This window comes from Chiloscyllium plagiosum, unplaced genomic scaffold, assembly GCF_037043375.1.
Source record: "Chiloscyllium plagiosum isolate Xiang-an unplaced genomic scaffold, Cpla_swu_hap1 HiC_scaffold_27, whole genome shotgun sequence".
NCBI classification, from domain to species: domain Eukaryota; kingdom Metazoa; phylum Chordata; class Chondrichthyes; order Orectolobiformes; family Hemiscylliidae; genus Chiloscyllium; species Chiloscyllium plagiosum.
In genome coordinates this window covers 40536796-40554970 of record NW_028270165.1, presented here as the reverse complement: position 1 = coordinate 40554970, position 18175 = coordinate 40536796, and the positions used below count along the sequence as shown (strand labels likewise).

The following is an 18175-nucleotide window of genomic DNA, read 5'->3' as shown; positions in this document are numbered from 1 at the left end:
TGGGATTCCCCAATCCCTTTCTGTTTCACATTTCCGAAGCCTTTCCTATTTTGAGAACAGTCTCTGTTTCTGGTCTTCCCACCAAAGTGCATAACCTCAGACTTTACCACATTGTATTCCATCTGCCCCTTCTCTGACCATTCTCCTGGCCTGTCCAAGCATTCTCAGCATGGACCCCTTTGGAACTCCAAAGACCCCTTTGTGCCAACTCTCTGCCTTCTGCCAGTCAGCCAATCCTCTATCCGTGCCAGTACCTTGCTCCTACACCAGGGACTCTGATCTTACTTAGCAGCCTCCTGCACGGCACCTTGTCAAAGGCCTTCTGGAAATCCAAATCGCTCACATCCACTGGCTCTCACTTTGTCTAACTTACTCATTACCTGCTCAAAGAATCCTAATAGATTTGTCAGACATGACCTCCTGTTGTCAAAGCCATGCAGACTCGGTCCTGTTTTAACATGCACCTCCACATACTTCCCACTCTCACCCTTTATAAAACCTGTTAAGTTGACCCATTTTTACCATAAATACATTGTTCTGCTCTTTAAAATGAATTCAAGTTTAAAGATTTCATATTATGTATGTACACTACCTTTGCCCTTCATAATATTTTATCCTTCTGAAGAAGACCTTCAAAAGAGATTAGCACAAGGTATGAAACTGACTGTGTGACTGCATCAAGTAAAGGAGTTAGTACGAATGAGAAAGGAGTGGCTAAATATCTAAACCTACCCATGCAACGGTCAAGAAGGCACAACAACGCCTTTTCTTCCTCAAGATGCTCAAGAAATTCAGCATGTCCATGATGACACTCACCAACATTTACAGATGCATCACAGAAAGCATTGAATCTGGGTGCATCACGTCCTGCTATGGCAAATGCTCTGCCCAGGACCGGAAGAATCTACAGAATGTGGTGTGCGCAGCACAGTCCATCACGGAAGCCAACCTCCCACCCATGAAATCCATCGACACTTCTCGTTATCGTGGAAAGGCTACCAACCTCAAAGACCCCTCCCACCATTGATCTCCTGCAAAGATCCCACCAAAGACCCCTCCCACCATTGATCTCCTGCACCATCTTCTGTCAGGCAGAAGATACAGAAGCTTGAACACATGTACCAACAGGTTCAAGAATAGCTTCTTCCCTGCCATTATTAGACTGCTGAATGGAGCTCTCCAATTTGAAATCTAATGTTGCTTCTGCGCACCTCCTGTGCAGCTGTAACCCTGTATGCCTCACTCTGTCTAAGCGCAGTGTGACCTGCATGTCCTTGGTTTGCTCGGATCTGACTGTACTGCTGATAAAACAAAACTTTTGACTCTACTTAGGTATATAGCACAGTACAGGCCCTTCGGCACTCGATGCAGTACCGGCCCTTTATCCTACTCTAAGATCAGACTGAGCGACATACCATTTATTGTACTAACTTTCATGTACCTATCCAAGAGTCGATTAAATGTCTCTAATGTATTTGACTCTACTACCACAGTTGACAGTGCATTTCACACAGCCACCACTATCTGAGTAGAGAACCTACTCTGACATCTCCCCGAAACCTTCCTCCAATTACCTTAAAATTATGCCGAGTGTGGGGTGCTGGAAAACCATAGAAGTGGGTGGAGCTGAGATTGAAAAGTTGATGGAAAAGGTCAAGAGAGCAGTGCTGAGTTGAAGGCATGGGGGGGGGGGGGGTGGGGGTGGGGGTGGAAATGATGTCTGGCATTTGCAGTCCTCATTTTCTCCTCCTCAAAATTATAGACATTTGTAAGGGGCATGGATAGGGTGAATGCCCAAGGTCTTTCCCCACGTAGGGAAGTCCAGTACTAAAGGGGCATAGGTTGAAGGTAAGTGGGGAAAGGGACCTGAGGGGCAACATTTTCACGCAGAGGGTGGTGCGTGTATGGAATGACCTGCCAGAAGTGGTGGAGGCTGGTACATTTAACAAACAACATTTAAAAGGCATCTGGATGGGGATACGAATAGGAAGGGTACAGATGAACATAGGCCAAATGCTGGCAAATGGGTCACTAGATTCATTTAAGGTATGGACTGAAGGGTTTGTTTCAGGCTCTACAACTCGATGACTATGTCTACATAGTTGGAAACCAATTTCACAAAATGAGGAATAGGTCATTCACCCCTCACAGCCTGTCCTGAGCTGTGGCCTAACTGCACGTTTCAGAAAGATTTCAGCAGCTCTTTTAAAAAATTGAAATGCGTTTAGACTTCAATGATGTTTCTGAATATATCATTTTAGCTATTCTCAATTTTAAAAATAAGAGTAGAGTGAACACAGCCCACACCTCCCAGTGCAGCCAGTAACCTTTACAATGTTGATGAAAAGATGCAGTACCTGTACTCCTTAAAAACTTACAATTTCTAATGATACTAGCTACTCATTCACTGCTCCATCTGATACACGACATTAGAAACTTGGTGCAGGAGGCTGGAAGAAATGAGCAGCTTTAAAACAAAAAACCATCTGGAGCTCAAAGCTTTCAATGAGAGTCTGAGCCCAGCACTAAGTTCAGGTAATCTTTATTGTGACCCAGGAGAAAGTGAGGTCTGCAGATGCTGGAGATCAAAGTTGAAACTTTATTGCTGGAACAGCACAGCAGGTCAGGCAGCATCCAGGGAACAGGAGATTCCGAAGGGCCTGTGCCCGAAACGTCGAATCTCCTGTTCCCTGGATGCTGCCTGACCTGCTGTGCTGTTCCAGCAATAAAGTTTCAACTTCATTGTGACCCAACTTTGTTACAGCTTCAGACCCCCCCACCCAGCAAAAAGATGTAGAGAAAGTAGCTTTTTTAAACAGTTCAAGGTAAACGCGCACACACTCCCCCCCCCCCCCCCCCCCCCCCCCCCCCAGCGACCTCACTTTCATTACTATCAGTCAGCACAGAGTTGTCCCTTTGTAATTGGATCCTTGGTACAGCCTTAACCCGTGGGGCCGGGAACGGGGGCAGTGTGGAGTGAAACAGACTGCTGTGGGTCCAGACCATGTAAAGGATGGAGCTGGGACGACCGAGTGAATCCTTTCCCACAATGGCAGTTTCCTTCCCTAAAATGGACGTGAATCAGATTGGGATTTTCTTTGCCCTTCCCCACCCCCACAGAAAATGGTTTCATCGTTAGATTCTGACTGTATTCCAATTCCGCCATCTGCCGCGGTGGTATTCAAACCCAACAGATCCCAGAACTGGGTTAATAGTCCAGTCGATAACGGCACTCGCTTTGTCAGTCCCCCTGCGATGGTACGTGAAGTCGCTGGTGGCTCCGGAGGTGGGAGGAGCGGGTGAAAGCCTTCCCACACTCAGGGCAGCTGAAGGGCCTCTCCCCCGTATGGACTCGCCGGTGGGTCAGCAGGGAGGAGGAATAGCTGAAGGCCTTCCCGCACTCGGGGCAGCTGAAGGGCCTCTCCCCTGTGTGGACCTGCTGGTGGGTCAGCAAATTGGAGGAACGGCTGAAGGCCTTCCCACACTCGGGGCAGCTGAAGGGCCTCTCTCCCGTATGGACTCGCCGGTGGGTCAGTAGGGAGGATGAATCGCTGAAGGCCTTCCCACACTCAGGGCAGTTGAAAGGCCTCTCCCCCGTGTGGATCCGCTGGTGCCTAAGCAGGGCAGAGACCTGGGTAAAGCCCTTCCCGCACTTGGGACAGGAGAACGGCCTCTCCCCGGTGTGGATGCGCCGATGAATCTCCAGGTCAGACGGAGTACGGAAGCCTTTCCCACAGTTACCACACTTCCACGGTTTCTCCATGTCCGAAGCTTCAGCCACAAGCAAATGCATGTCCTGCCCCTCACTGCTGTGAATTCCTCTTTCCAGGCCGTATAACAGTTTCAGGCTCCACACTCAGTGCGCAGCAACAGTAGGGTCTCTCATCCAGAGCAACTGATAATGAAAATGTACTGAAATAGGAACCAACAAGCTTTGCTCCTTCTCACAGAATTATAATCAAAAATCGTGGCTGTCCCAATCGATTGAGTGACTGTCAGATATTGACGTGAAAGTGAGGACCGCAGATGGGGGAGAGTCAGTGTTGAAAAGTGTGGCGCTGGAAAAGCACAGCAGGTCAGGCAGCATCCAAGGAGCAGGAGAGTCAACATTTCAGGCATAAGGCCTTCATCTGTTCATTTTGAAACTTCTGTCTTCGGATCTTCAAATACTCTGGAAAAAGAGATTACAAAAGTCATCACTGTCAGTGCAGGGTAGAAATTCACAACAAGCTATTCTACTTTCTGTGGAGCATTCTTTTATTTTGTTATTCCACAAAATTGATAGCAACATCCTTCTCTCTCTCTCTCTCTCCCGCTCTGTTCTCACTCCGCTCTAAGTAATTCTCCTGAAGGTGTTGATTCAGGATTAGAACAGCAAAAACGTCAAGATTTACATATTGGATAACTCCACCTGAAAGTTAACCTCTTTCACAACATTGGGATACTGCTGAGAGTGAGCAGGTCTGATTTTGGGAAGCAAAACAAAATGTGTCAATTCAGGATGAATCGGGAATGTAGCTTGAGGAATAACACAGACACCAGAGAGAAACTGAACAGAAGAGACGTGGGAAACGTTAGTAGAAAGCCAGAGTCATTAAGATATACCGCACAGTAACAGACCTTTTGGTCCAATTCGTCTATGCTGACCAGATATTGTAAATCAATTTAGTCCCATTTGCCAGCACTTGGCCCATACCCCTTGGCCAATCCACCCTACCTTGCACATCCCTGGACACTACGTGTAAGTTAGCATGGCTAACCACACAAACCTGCACTTCCTTGGGCACGATGGGTACTTTAACACGGCCAATCCACCCTCACCTGCACATCCCTGGGCACTATGCATAATTTAGCATGATCAATCCACCCTAACCTGGGCAAAGTTAAAAATCACACAAACCCGGGTTATAGTCCAACAGGTTTATTTGGAAGGACCAGCGTTCGGAGCACTGCTCCTTCATCAGGTGGTTATGGAGAATAAGACCATAAGGCACAGAATTTATGGAAAGACATTTGTGGCCTGCCACGGAAATGATATATTGAACAAATCTGGATTGTTAAGTCTTTCATCTTTTAGAATGGATTGCAGGTATCATTCATATGTAAATCCCAGAACTTCCTGCAAGGCACCCTTTCAAGATAACATAAGGCTTTACAACAAAAGGTGGCATCTCAGCTCAGACAATGCACTAAAGGTATGAGGTCAGAGTTTGCCTGTATCTCAGTCTTGACTCAGACTGTTTCTATTTCCAAAGCAGGAATTTATAAAATATTATCTGGATTGACTGCCTGCATGAACTGCCGAGTCTCATCCACCAGATGAAATGACTGGATAGGAAGGGCTTGATCCTCACAGGGCAATGAATTCCCACTTTACACCAAAATCCCAAATGTCCACACTCACTCAGTTGCTATCTCACAAATCAAATTCTTCTGCTCCCAGTAAGGGCAAAACATCTTTGAAAGTTGCTCTGAAAGTCCAGTCTTCACAACCACACTCCTGCTTTCACCGAAGCCAATTAGTCATACAGCACGGAAACAGACCCTTTGGTCAAACTCGTCTGTGCCAAACAGATATCCAAAATTAATCTAGTCCCATTTGCCAGCATGTGGCTCTTATGGTTCTAAACCATTCCTATTCATGTACCCAGCCAGATACATTTTAAAGATAATTGTACCAGCCTCACCACTTCCTCTGGCAGCTCGTTCCATACATGCACAACCCTCTGCGTGAAAAAGTTGCCCCTCAGGGCCCTTTTAAATCATTCACCTCTCACCTCAAACATATGCCCTCTAGTTTTGGACTCTCCTACCTTGGGGAAAAGACCTTGGATATTCACCCTATCCATGCCCGTTATAAACCTCTATAAGGCTGCCCCTCAGCCTCTGATGCTCCAGCGAAAATATCCTGGAACTACTCAGCCTTTTCCTGTAGTCCAAACCCTCCAAGTCTAGCAACATCCTCACAAATCTTTTCCGACCCCTCTCAAAGTTTCACAAGTTCTTTCCGAAAGCAGGGAGACCAGAACTGGACGCACTATTCCAAAAGTCGCCTTACCAATGTACAGCCACAACATGACCTACCAACGCCGATACTCAATACTCTGACCAATAAAGGAAAGCATACCAAACACCACCACCACTATCCTGTCGACCTGCAACTCCACTTTCAAAGGAGCTATGAACCTGCACTCCAAGGTCTCTTTGCTCTGCAACACTCCCCTTCACTGTGCCAGTCCTGCCTGGATTGCTTGATCAAAATGCAAAACCTCACATTTCTCTAAATTAAACTGCATCTGCCATTCCTTAACCCATTGGTCCATCCGATCAATTCCAATTTATAGTGAATTCTGCTTCCTCTCTTATTCTCTAGAAGCTGAAAATCTCCATCCCACACACTCTCCCTCCCTTCTCACTTTGTAGAACCTAATCCCTGCTGTATCTCATCCTGAAGGGTCTGGTTCATGCCGTTTAACAGGCCCACACTCAGGGGAGATCTAATTGAAACATACAGAATACTGAACGGCCTGGACTGAGTGGATGTTGGGAAGATCTTTCCATTGGGAGGAGAGACTAGGGCTCGAGGCACACTCTTAGAGTAAAGGGAAGACCCTTTACATTGGAGATAAGGAGAAACGTCTTCAGCCAGAGAGTGGAATCTATGGAATTAACTGTCACAGATGGCTGTGGAGGCCAGGTCACTGAGGATATTTAAGACTGAGATAGATACGTTCTTGAGTATCAAGGGGATCGAGGGTTACGGGGAAAAAGCAGGAGAACGTGCATAAGAAACCTAACAGCCACGATTGAATGATATGACCAAACCCAATGGGCTGAATGGCCTAATTGCTGTTCCTATATCTGACGGTCTCTTGCTGTCCTGGACACAAACTGCATGAATCCAAGTAAGATTCTGTTAATCCATTTTTTAAGATTAGAATCAGTCTAACCGTTGTGCTACAGACAGCTTCAAACAGGGAAACTCACACCTTCAATACGTTATCTGGGACAACATGACACCAATTGGGAATGTAACTTTTAAAAAAGGTTTTGCTATTTACATATGAAAGAACTAAAACCAACATGGTTATTCTAAAAGATGAGAGCCTTAACAAATAACCCAGGTCTTTTTCAATATATAATTTCAGTTACATCCCACTGTAAACTTTTGCTATAAATTCAGTGTCTTACAATCTTATTCTTCACAACCACCTGATGAAGGAGCAGCAGTCTGAAAGCTAGTGCTTCCAAATAAACCTGTTGGACCATAACCCTGTGTTTATGATTTTTAACTTTGGACACAGAGCGTGAGAATTGGGAGCAGGAGTTGGCCATTTGGTCTTTGGAGCCTGAACCAGCATTGAACAGACCATAACTGGATATGAATCTTCCTACATCTCGGTGGATAGGCTGGGACTTTCCTCACACGAGCACAGGAGGTTGAGAAGTGACCTTATAGAGGTTTATAAAATCATGAGAAGTATACATGAGGTGAATGGCAGGTGTCCTTCCCCTCAGGTGGGGGTTTCAGGATTAGGCAGCAAATTTGAAAGGAGAGAGGAGACTGGTTTTGAAAAGACTTGAAGCAGCTTTTTTTTTAAAATACAGTAGTTCATGTGTGGAATGAATGTCCAGAGGAAGTGATGTTACTTTCAAAAGACATTTGGTTAAATACATGAATAGGAAAGGTTCAGAGGGATATGGGCCAAACACTGGCAGGTGGGACTAGATTAGTTTGTGAATATATTCAGCGTGGACTAGTTGGACTGAATGGTCTGTTTCTGTGCTGTATGACTCTGTAACTGTTCTGTACTTGTCTTAAAACATTTTCTTGCTTTCCCCCATAAACATCCACTTCATTGTTGCTCAAAACTCAGATGAACTCAGCCTTGAATATATTCAATGACCCCTAACTGCAGGAAGACATCCACAATTCTGAACACAATTCCTCTCGTTAATATACCACTTGCTTTGCTGATTGCTTACTGCACCTGTCTAACAACTGGCAGTGACTGGTGTAGAAAGACACTGAGCCCCCTTTCTATATCCACATATCATTCCCTATTCCCTTGTGCCCGAAACATCGACTGTCTGCCCCTCAGATGCTGTCTGACCCGCTGTGCTTTTTCAGCGTCACACTTACTGACTCTAATCACCAGTATCTGCAGATCTCACTTTCTCCACATCTCAGTATATCACCATTTAAATAATACACTTCCTTTCTGCTCTTTTTCACAACTTCACATTGTTGTACTCTTTCTCACATGTTTTCCAATTGTAGTCTTCTCTACATTGGGGAGACTGAGCATAAACTTGGGAACGGTTTGCTGAGCGTCGCAGGCAGGTCCACAGAGGTTGACTGGACCTCCCAGTCAATACCCACTTTAATTCCCCTTCCCACTCCCTTTCTGAAAAGACTATCTTAGGCCTTATCTCATTGCCACAATGAACCAAACAGCAAATTGGAGGAACAACACCTCATCTTCCGCCTGGGCAGCCTATAGCCCAGAGGACTCAGCATTGAGTTCTGCAGTCTCAAATAACCTCACTTCCCATTCTCTCCCCCCCCCCCGACTCCCTTCTCAGCCGCTCCCCCTCATTTCCAATCCTCCCTGTCACTAACCAGATTTATTCCTCCCATTCACCAACCAGGCCAGACCCTTCACCTATCCCCACTTCACCACCCTGCCCCCAGGACACCCTTTATCTGCACCCATCCCCTATCCTGAAGAAGGGTTACACCTGAAACGTCGACTTCTGCACCTCCTGATGCTACCTGGCTTGTTCTGTTCTTCCAGCCTTCTGTCTATTTTGCCAATTGCGACACAGACGTGGAGCAACGTTTCCAGAGTCTGTCCCCACCCCGATTCACTCCCTTTCCTTTCAGTTGCTGCAAGTCAACAACTGAACCCCAGAATGAAAAAAAATGGAAAATGTGGTGAAAAAAGAGAGTGCCGTACTCACAGATGCTGGACAGAGAAAGGAGATTGCAGTCTGGGGTGAAGCTCAATCTTCATTCAGAGAAACAGGAGCAGTAACAGCTTCAGAAGTTCATGGCCCAACTTTCGCATTCAGACAATCGGGTGGTTCTGATTGGCAGGAGGACTAGACTCCTTCCGGTCCTCCAGTACTCCCTATTGGTCAATCAAAAGAAGATCGCGCGCCTTTTTTGTGCGGACTGCGATGAGCATGTCCAGTGTTTTGCTGACACCCGGCGAGCATGCGCATGGCGTTGCTGACACCGGCAAACATGCGCTGTATGCTCTATCGGGATGCTGGTGTTACTTGCAGATTTTAAGTGTCCAAATGCCAATAGAAAAAAAAAGGGTTGGTCCACACTATTTTATCCCCGTCGTTCGACATTTTATTGCTTTTGCATTTTGTCTCGCTGCTTCACCTTTGTATGTCTTTTCCCCTTGTTGAGAGAGTCTCCCCGTGAGCTGACTGTGTGCAGCGCTTTAACCAGTTACACAGACTGAAGAAACATTACACTATTCGCAGGAGGGAGTGACTGTACACGTTTTGTGAGTGTGATCACACATTCAATTGTTCATCGGAAACACAGAGCCAAAAGGACACCAGAACTGCGGAGAAGTTGTGGAAATGTGGGGACTTAGGGAAGGGATTCCATTCCCTGTGGGCACTGGAGATTCATCAGCTCAGTCGCAGTGCGGAGAGGCCGTTCTTCAAAAAATTATTACAACATTATTTCCCATTGACAAAAATACATTCACGCTGCCTGATTACCTTGAACTTATACAAGTGCCCTGTCATAATATCTTTGATAATAGCTTTGAACATTTTCCCCATTACATATGTTAAGTTAAATGGTCTACAGTTTCCTGTTCTCGGTCTCCCTTTTTGAAGAAAGGATTTTTCAATCTAAAACCATCCCTGAAACTAATGAGGTTTGGAAAAATAAAACCTTTACATAAGCTATTTCACTCGCTAATTTCTCTTTAAGAGTCTAGGATGAATTCCTTCAAATATCCGGGACTTATCAGCTCGTAGTTCCAACAGTTTACTCAGTACTAGTTCCTTGGTGATTGTAATTTTCTTCAGTTCCTCCCTCCCTTTCAATTCCTGATTGACAGCGAGTTCTCGGGTGTTACTTGTATCCTCTCGAGTGAAGTCAGATTCAAACTCTTTTCAATTCATATGCCATCTCTTTATCCTCCGTTACTGAATCCCCAGACTCATTTTCTGCAGAACACTTATTTTGTTAACTATTTTTTAAGAAAAGCTGACAAAACTTTCCAACCTGTTTTTATAATTCTTTTAGCTAACTTTCTAACCCTAATTGCCGTGCTACTGCCTGCATTATTTCTGATATTTTGCCACAGCTCCCAACTCGAGCATCAACTTGTCTGCATATTCTATTGAACTGACCTTGATTAAGTGTTGCAAAACACACAAGGGCAAATCTTTCCTCTCCAGAAAGTCTTAGTACTTAACACGATAAAATTCACTTTGAACTATTGTTCATCCAAATTTTACCAAGCACATACTACAGATTCAACATCCCACAATGATACCCAGTTTTGTTACGATCTTTAATTCTGAAGAGAAATTTGAATACCCAATGATTAACTGGAAGAACTCTTCATTAAGTATTCACATTTTTAAACAAATAAAAATTACCAATTAACTGGAGTAACTTAGCAGAATGGGATGTATGGCCTTAAATTGTAAATCTAGTTTTCTTTACATCCCTGCAAGAGTTCCCACGAATCTTTACAAGAGTCTTGATAGTTCATTCACTTTCTGGGAATAGTCCAAGGGATGCAACATCTCTCTAGGATTTACTTGAATCCTTCTCAGGATTCCAAGTATTCCTGGTACTTGTATGTGGGAAAAGATCTGCCACCCTGGCAACCCATAATAGGCCCACAAAAGCAAATTGGCCAAACTGTACCAAAACACCCAGAATGTCTTAGCAGGGAAGAAGCAGGCTGACAAGCGAAACTAGACAGCACTTGCAGACAAGGGAATACCTGTACACTTCAAGCACCCACTAACAATGACAGAGAACCACAGCTATCCCAAAGCCCCGAGGGCAGTTTCACAACCCAGCAATACCAAAGCCACACAAAGGACAGGTCAGACAGAGAGGCACCAGCAAGAGCATTGCTCCCAGGACAGGACAGGACAATGGAAGCACCTCACCGCTTCAGAGGAGACATTAGCACCTTCCTGCGAAGAGGAATGGAAGCTCCTGATCCATCGATACTGTCAGAATGTTGCTTTGTGCAGAGAATTAGGACATTCCTCTGATAACTGTTTTCCGATTAGAATCATTGTAACTAGATGACTCCATTTCCAGCAGCAACATTTCACTGCCACTCAGAGAATTGGCTATGAGGTTCCTTTACTATCCAAAGCCATCCTGTCCCTACAATGTGCCCCTGCCCTGAACCCCACCACCCTGCTTCCACTCACTCTGACCACTATTATGGATGAACACAACTGTTTAGACCTTGTCCAGCAGGTCGTTGCCCCATGCCCTGACCTCTCTGAAACACCTCTAGACAACTCTGACCTCATACTCTATACATATGGCTCATCCTTCAGGCCCTCAGACCACTGCACACTGGCAGGATGTGCCCTCTGCACCCCTTTCACAGTTCTAGAGTCAGCTGTACTGCCAAATGGCACATCTTCACAAGCTGCAGAGCTGTTTGCACTCACTAGGGCTTGTGTCATTGCTCAAGGACACACAGCAAACATTTATCCTGACTCCAGATATGCCTTCGGAGTCATCCACGATTTTGGCACATTCTGTAAACAGGGAGGCTTCATCACGTCAGCAGGGAGGCCACTACAACATGCTATGTTGATTTCTAATCTCCTGGAAGCAGCCCTGTTACCCTCAGCCTTAGCAATTATCAAATGCCGTGCTCATACCTCAGCCACTGACCCGGTCACCCTCAGGAATGCCTCAGCTGACACAGCAGTCCGGAAGTCGCACTGCACCCCACCATTTACATCCTGCAGGCCCCAGTATTCCCTGACCCCATAGATGCCGTGCAAGCTACCCAAGAAACTGCTCCACAGCAGGAAAATGACAGTTGGGCCTGCATTGGGGCCACACAATCTCCTTCCCTCAACCTGCTAATACACCCTGATGGCCGCATCATTTGCCCAAGTGCCCACCTACACACACTGGCCCTAGCAGCCCACAGCATTGGCCATACAGGCAAGAGGGGCATGATACACACTGTAACGCAGTCCTGGTATGCACCAAGATTCACTGCCGCTGCCCAAGTCCTGCTGTCACAGTGCCTCATCTGCCTGCAGAACAATGCAGGGAAGCCAGTTGCCAAGTATCTGCCAATCCTGAGGGGCCTTTCAGCCTCTTAGATTGACTTCACACACATGCCCCAAAAACAGGGTTACAAGTACACCCTGGGCATCAACGACATGATCTCCAAATGGGTGGAAGCATTTCCCATAAGAAAGGATGATGCATGTATGGTAGTAAAATGCCTCCTAAAGGATGTCATCCCCAGATATGGAGTTCCCAGTAGCATAGAGACGGAGAGGGGACTCACTCACGGCTAAGCTTGTGAGCAGCATTAGCGAGGCACCCCATCCCCAACCAACCCGTCGTCAGGCATGGTCGAGCGGATGAATGGCATCCTGAAGACCACACTGACTAAAACCACCCAGAAAACAGGACTGACCTGGTCAGACGCCTTGCCACTTGCCCTCTATGCTACACATGCGCAGCCAAACTGAACAGCTGTGCTCACCGCTTTTCAAGTACTTATGGGGCAGCCTATGCCCACTGCCACCAGACCCCTGACACTCACCACAGACACAGCCCTGCTTCTGACACAAGAGGCCCCACTACGGTATGTCCAGGCCCTTAGCAGGAGCATTAGTGCTCACACAACCAGGTCAGGGCTGCATTGCCCACACCCCAATCATTGCCCATTCATCTCTTCTGACCTGGGGACTATGTCATGATAAAATCACTAGAAAAAGATTCTCTCTCCCCTCGGTGGAAAGGTCTGTCCCGGATCCTGATGACAACCCAGACTGCTGTGAAACTGGAAGGATGGCCCGAATGGACACATGCCACCCGCTGCAAGAGGGCTCCACAACCTCTGAACAGGGACCACACAGAGGAAGGCACCACTCCGACCACCAAGGATGGATCCAGCTGCTCGCGGCAGCCATCACCATCTGATCTGTCTGACCATCACACTGTGGCTTGCTGGGAAACAGGGCCAAGGGGCCGCACATTTCATAACCCACTGTGATTTGCAGGCCAACACCTTCCTCAAAATGGCCCATGGGTATGCCCAGCGATTTAATCAGACCCGCTGCTGGGTCTGCACTAGGTCCCTGTCCACTCTCACGGGGGGCATTTCCTTAGCCTCAATCCCCTTAAATATCTCTGACATGGAGGAATGGTGCCTGGAACCAGACAGGTCCCCTGAAGTTACCACACTCAAAATACCACCAGCAATGACCAAATATGGGGACAACAGCCCAGCCCGCTGGAGGTCTGCGGGTTACCACCTGGAAAAATATAAAGGGTGGTTTTACCCGGCCTACAACCTCTCCCATGAGCCCCCAGCCCTGACCATTGCTGACACTAACACACACGGGCCACCTGCAGGATCCATCTGTTTGAAACACACACAGCCATCTGGATGGGAGGCTGACTGGAGCCGGTGCACTGACTCCCTGCTCCTAACTCCCGCAGCACGCCGATCCACTGCAGAAGGCAGCATTTTAAACCGACAGGTCCTCAACAGGATCACCCAGAATACCATGTTCCTCACCAGCTGGACAGGGACCCAGACACTCCATCTCCAGACCGACAACGGCACTTATTTTATCTGTGGCCACAAAGCCTACCCCTAGTTGCTGTCGTCCTGGACTGGGAGCTACAATGTTGGGTATGTGGTGCCATTCATTTATCACTCCCAGTCCCCTCCCTTCCAAAACCCCATGCCAGGCAGCAGACGAGCCCTCGCTGCCATTGAAGCAGCTCTCTACCTGATGTCACCCCACTTTGCAACCTTACAGTTACAGGCAGAAGCCCACAAACTCGCTGTCACAGTACAGGAGGTGGCAAACTCCACAGCAGACGTATTCGCCCAGCTGAATGTGGAGGCTGTTGCCATCTGTACTGTGACTCTGCAGAACACGATAGCCCTGGACTACCTACTCGCTGTGAAAGAGGGCACGCGCACAGCCTGACTGCAGGGACTGATAGCCCTCATCACTATCATTGCCAGGCTTAAGAGTGCTATCCATGGCTATCCGACTGTGCTGTTCACACCCATGTACAATTCTGTTACCCTCTGTCCCCCTCACCACTCAGCTAGCACAGATCCACTGGGAGAACATCCCTGCCCCTAAAATAGCCTGTCCTGGACCAGACTCGGACAAAGAGAGCTATCTGTCTGATACCGAGACCCCCACCCGACAATCCCCCTGGCTCTGGCTACATTGCCCCTTCTCGTCCCTCCCCTGAGCAAAACAAAAAGAAAAGGCGGGGGGGGGGGGGGGAAGTTGTGGAAAAAGATCTGCCACTCTGTCAACCCACAATAGGCCCACAAAAGCAAAATTGGCCAAACTGTACCTAAAACACCCAGAATGCCCATGCAGGCTCGCAAGCCAAACCTGACAGCACACACCGACAAAGGAATACACTTCAACCTCACTACAATGACAGAGCACCACAGGTATCTCAAAGCCCCAAGGACAGTTTCACAACCCAACAATACCAAAGCCACACAAAGAGCAGGTCAGACAGAGAGGCACCAGCAAGGACTTGCTTCCAGAACAAGAAATGGAAGCACCTCACCACTTCAGAGGAGAAGTTAACACCGACCTGTGAAGAGGAATGGAACCATCGATAGTCAGGATGTTACACTGTGTGAAGGAACAGGACATTTATCCGATAACTGTTTTCCAATTAGCATCCTTGTAACTAGATTACTCCATTTCCAGATACATTGTATATTCCCCATTTCTTAATCAGCCTTATTGTACAGCATTATTATAAAAACTGGTCTCATTCTCAGCTCTTAGAAGAGAAATTCTGATCTACCTGTACAGACTGTCAATTCTGTGTCAGCCTAGTCAGTTTCTCTTCCAGTGACATTGCTTGTAATAAAGTGTTTGTCAATTTCACTTTGAACTGTGCTTTGTGATCTCTAACTTATTGGGCAAATTTCTCCGACATGCTATAACAGGGCAAAAAAAACTGTACTCAGTACTCTGAAAGTGGTCTTCCCAACTTGATGTTCCAACTCCTATACACAACGTTGTGAACAATGAAGGCAAGTGTAATGAACGCCTCTTAACCACCCTGTCGACCAATGATGCAACTTTAATAGAACAATGTACCTGAAACCCACCATGTCTCTGTTCTACAACGCAACCCAGGGCCCTATCATTAACTATACAAATCCTGCCCTTCCTTGTTTTAGCAAAATTAAACCCCTCGCTTTTATCCATACCTCTCTCATACACATGCTCTCTCTGAGACACTCACACCCTCTCACAGGCTTCTCCTCCATCACACTCACGCTTCAAGCATGCACACACAAACAGACACACGCGCTCTCATGCATATACACTCTCTCATGCACACACTGGTCTATGGGGTGAATTTGCATTGGCAGATACATTCAACTTTGATCAAAAAGCACACAATCTGCAGGCAGTTGATACATGTAATATTTGTAAATTCCTACTTTGGAAATAGAACCAGTCTGATTCAAGATTGGGATACAGACAGACTCAAACCTCACACATTTCATTATTGTCTGAACTGAGATGAATCCTATTTATATAAAACCTTAAGTCATCTCGAGAATCTGACTTCAAAGACTTTCTGGAATTTACACATTAATGAACTAAAATTTGCAATCTATTCTAAAAGACAAAAGACTTCACAACAATCTAGGTTTGTACAATATATCCGATCAGTTGCACTATACTGTGATCTTTTGCTATAAATTCTGCCTTATGATCCTGTTCCACAGCTTCCTGATGACGGAGCAGCGCTCCGAAAGCTAGTGGTTCCAAATAAACCACTATAACCTGATGTGTGATTTTTAACTTGATCCAACCCAGTCCATCTTTGGCTCCTCCACATCATTTCTAGTGAAGGCAGCCCACCCCTCCTGGTACTGCCAATAAACCTTTCAAAGCTGATGAAATGACGCAGTACCTGCACACATGAAAAATTTACAATTTTTAATGATACTAGCTACTCATTCACTGCTCCATCTGATACATGACATTGGAAACTTAGTGCAGGAGGCTGAAAGAAATGAGCAGCTTTAAAGCAAAAACTCTTGGAGCTCAAAGCTTTCAGTGAAAGTCTGAACCCGGCAGTAAGTTCAGGTAACCTTTATCAAGACCCAACTTTATGACAGCTTCACATCCCCCCAGCAAAAAGGCGTAGAAAAAGGAGCTTATTTTCTTAAAAACAGCTCAAGGTCAAAGAGTACACAGTCTCCCCACCCCCCACTTTCTTTACTATTAGTCAGCACCAAGTTATCCCTTTGTAATTGGATCCTTGGTACAGCCTTAAACCGTAGGAAGTATTGCCTCACTCAGCAATTTCAACCCAGACCCTGCATCCAAGTAAGTTTCTCCCTGTTCATTTCTGCAGGTAGGGGAGTCAACTACACTGCTCTGGGTCTGGAGTCACATGTAGGCCACCCGGGTAAAGGATGCAGCTGGGACAACTGAGTGAATCCTTTCCCACATGGCAGTTTCCTTTCCTAAAAAGGGCATGAGTGATTCAGATGCGGGATCTCACGCCCCCGCCCCCAAAAATGGTTTCATCGTTAGATTCCGAACTCCAGACTTCTGATGGAATTCCAATTCCGCCATCTGCCACGACGGGATTCAAACCCAGGGGTCCGGTCGATAATGGGACTCTGCCATTGCTCCTTCGATCCCCCTGCCATGGCATGTGAACTCGCTGGTGCCTCTGCAGGTGGGAAGAGTGGGTGAATCCCTTCCCACACTGAGAGCAGGTGAATGGCCACTCCCCAGTGTGGACCCGCTGGTGGGCCAGCAGGGTGGAGGCCTGTGTAAAACCCTTCCCACACTCAGGGCAGCTGAAGGGTCTCTCCCCAGTGTGGACCCGCTGGTGCTTCAGTCTGTCGGATGAATTGCTGAAGGCTTTCCCGCACTCGGGGCAGGTGAAGGGCCTCTCCCCGGTGTGGACCCGCCGGTGGGTCAGCAAGGTGGAAGCATGGGTAAAGCCCTTCCCGCATTTGGTGCAGCTGAAGGGCTTCTCTCCAGTGTGGACCCGCTGGTGCTTCAGTCTGTCGGAGGAATTGCTGAAGGCCTTCCCGCACTCAGGGCAGCTGAAGGGCCTCTCCCCCGTGTGGACCCGCTGGTGCCTCAGCAGGGCGGAGGAATTGCTAAATACCTTACCACACTCAGGGCAGCTGAAGGGCCTCTCCCCAGTGTGGCCCCGCTGATGCCTCAGCAGGGCTGAGGAATTGCTGAAGGCCTTCCTACACTTGGTGCAAAGGAACGGCCTCTCCCCGGTGTGGACCTGCCGGTGGGTCAGCAGACTGGAGGCCTGGGTAAAGCCCTTCCTGCATTCGGGACAGCTGAAGGGTCTCTCCCCCGTGTGGACCCGTTGGTGCTTCAGCAGGTCAGAGGAATTGCTGAAGGCCTTACCGCACTCTGTGCAGGGGAACGGCCTCTCCCCAGTGTGAGTGCGCCGATGAGTCTCCAGGGCAGACGGGAAATGGAAACGTTTCCCACAGTCACCACACTTACATGGCTTCTCTCCGGAGCGGGATCGCTCAGGCTTTTCCATGGCTAAAACTTCAGCTACGCACAAAAATGTGTAGAGCCCCTCCCTGCCCTGAATCCCTCTTTCCAGGCTGTATAACTATTTTTGGCTCCACACTCAGTGCACTGCAACAGTACGGTCTCTCATCCAGTCCCACTGATTCTGAAAACATACAGAAACAGGAACCAAAAAGCTTTGCTCCTTCTCACAGAATCACAGTCGAAAGTTGTTGCGTTCCCAATGGATTGAATGACTGTCAGACATTGACATCAAAGTGAGGACTGCAGACACTGGACACTCAGTGCCGAAAAGTGCGCGCTGGAAAAGCGCAGCAGGTCAGGCAGCATCCGAGGAGCAGAAGAGTCGATGTTTCAAGCATAAGCC

General features: G+C 47.3%; 2 protein-coding genes across 2 annotated transcripts in view; both read right to left on the bottom strand.

The window, feature by feature from the left end:
* The window catches only part of LOC148143725 (uncharacterized), a 31967-nt gene extending 31231 nt beyond the window's left edge, over positions 1-736 (bottom strand). Inside the window, exon 1 of the mRNA XM_087975262.1 lies at positions 733-736. Within this exon, the coding sequence (XP_087831388.1) occupies positions 733-736 (4 nt within the window). The remainder of the gene's footprint in view (positions 1-732) is intronic.
* Positions 737-16582: 15846 nt separating this feature from the next.
* Positions 16583-17860, bottom strand: LOC148143724 (uncharacterized). The gene has a single exon (XM_087974472.1). The coding sequence runs from the start codon at positions 17813-17815 to the stop codon at positions 16778-16780; it is 1038 nt and encodes a 345-aa protein (XP_087830598.1). The 5' UTR covers positions 17816-17860; the 3' UTR covers positions 16583-16777.
* Positions 17861-18175: the final 315 nt, after the last annotated feature.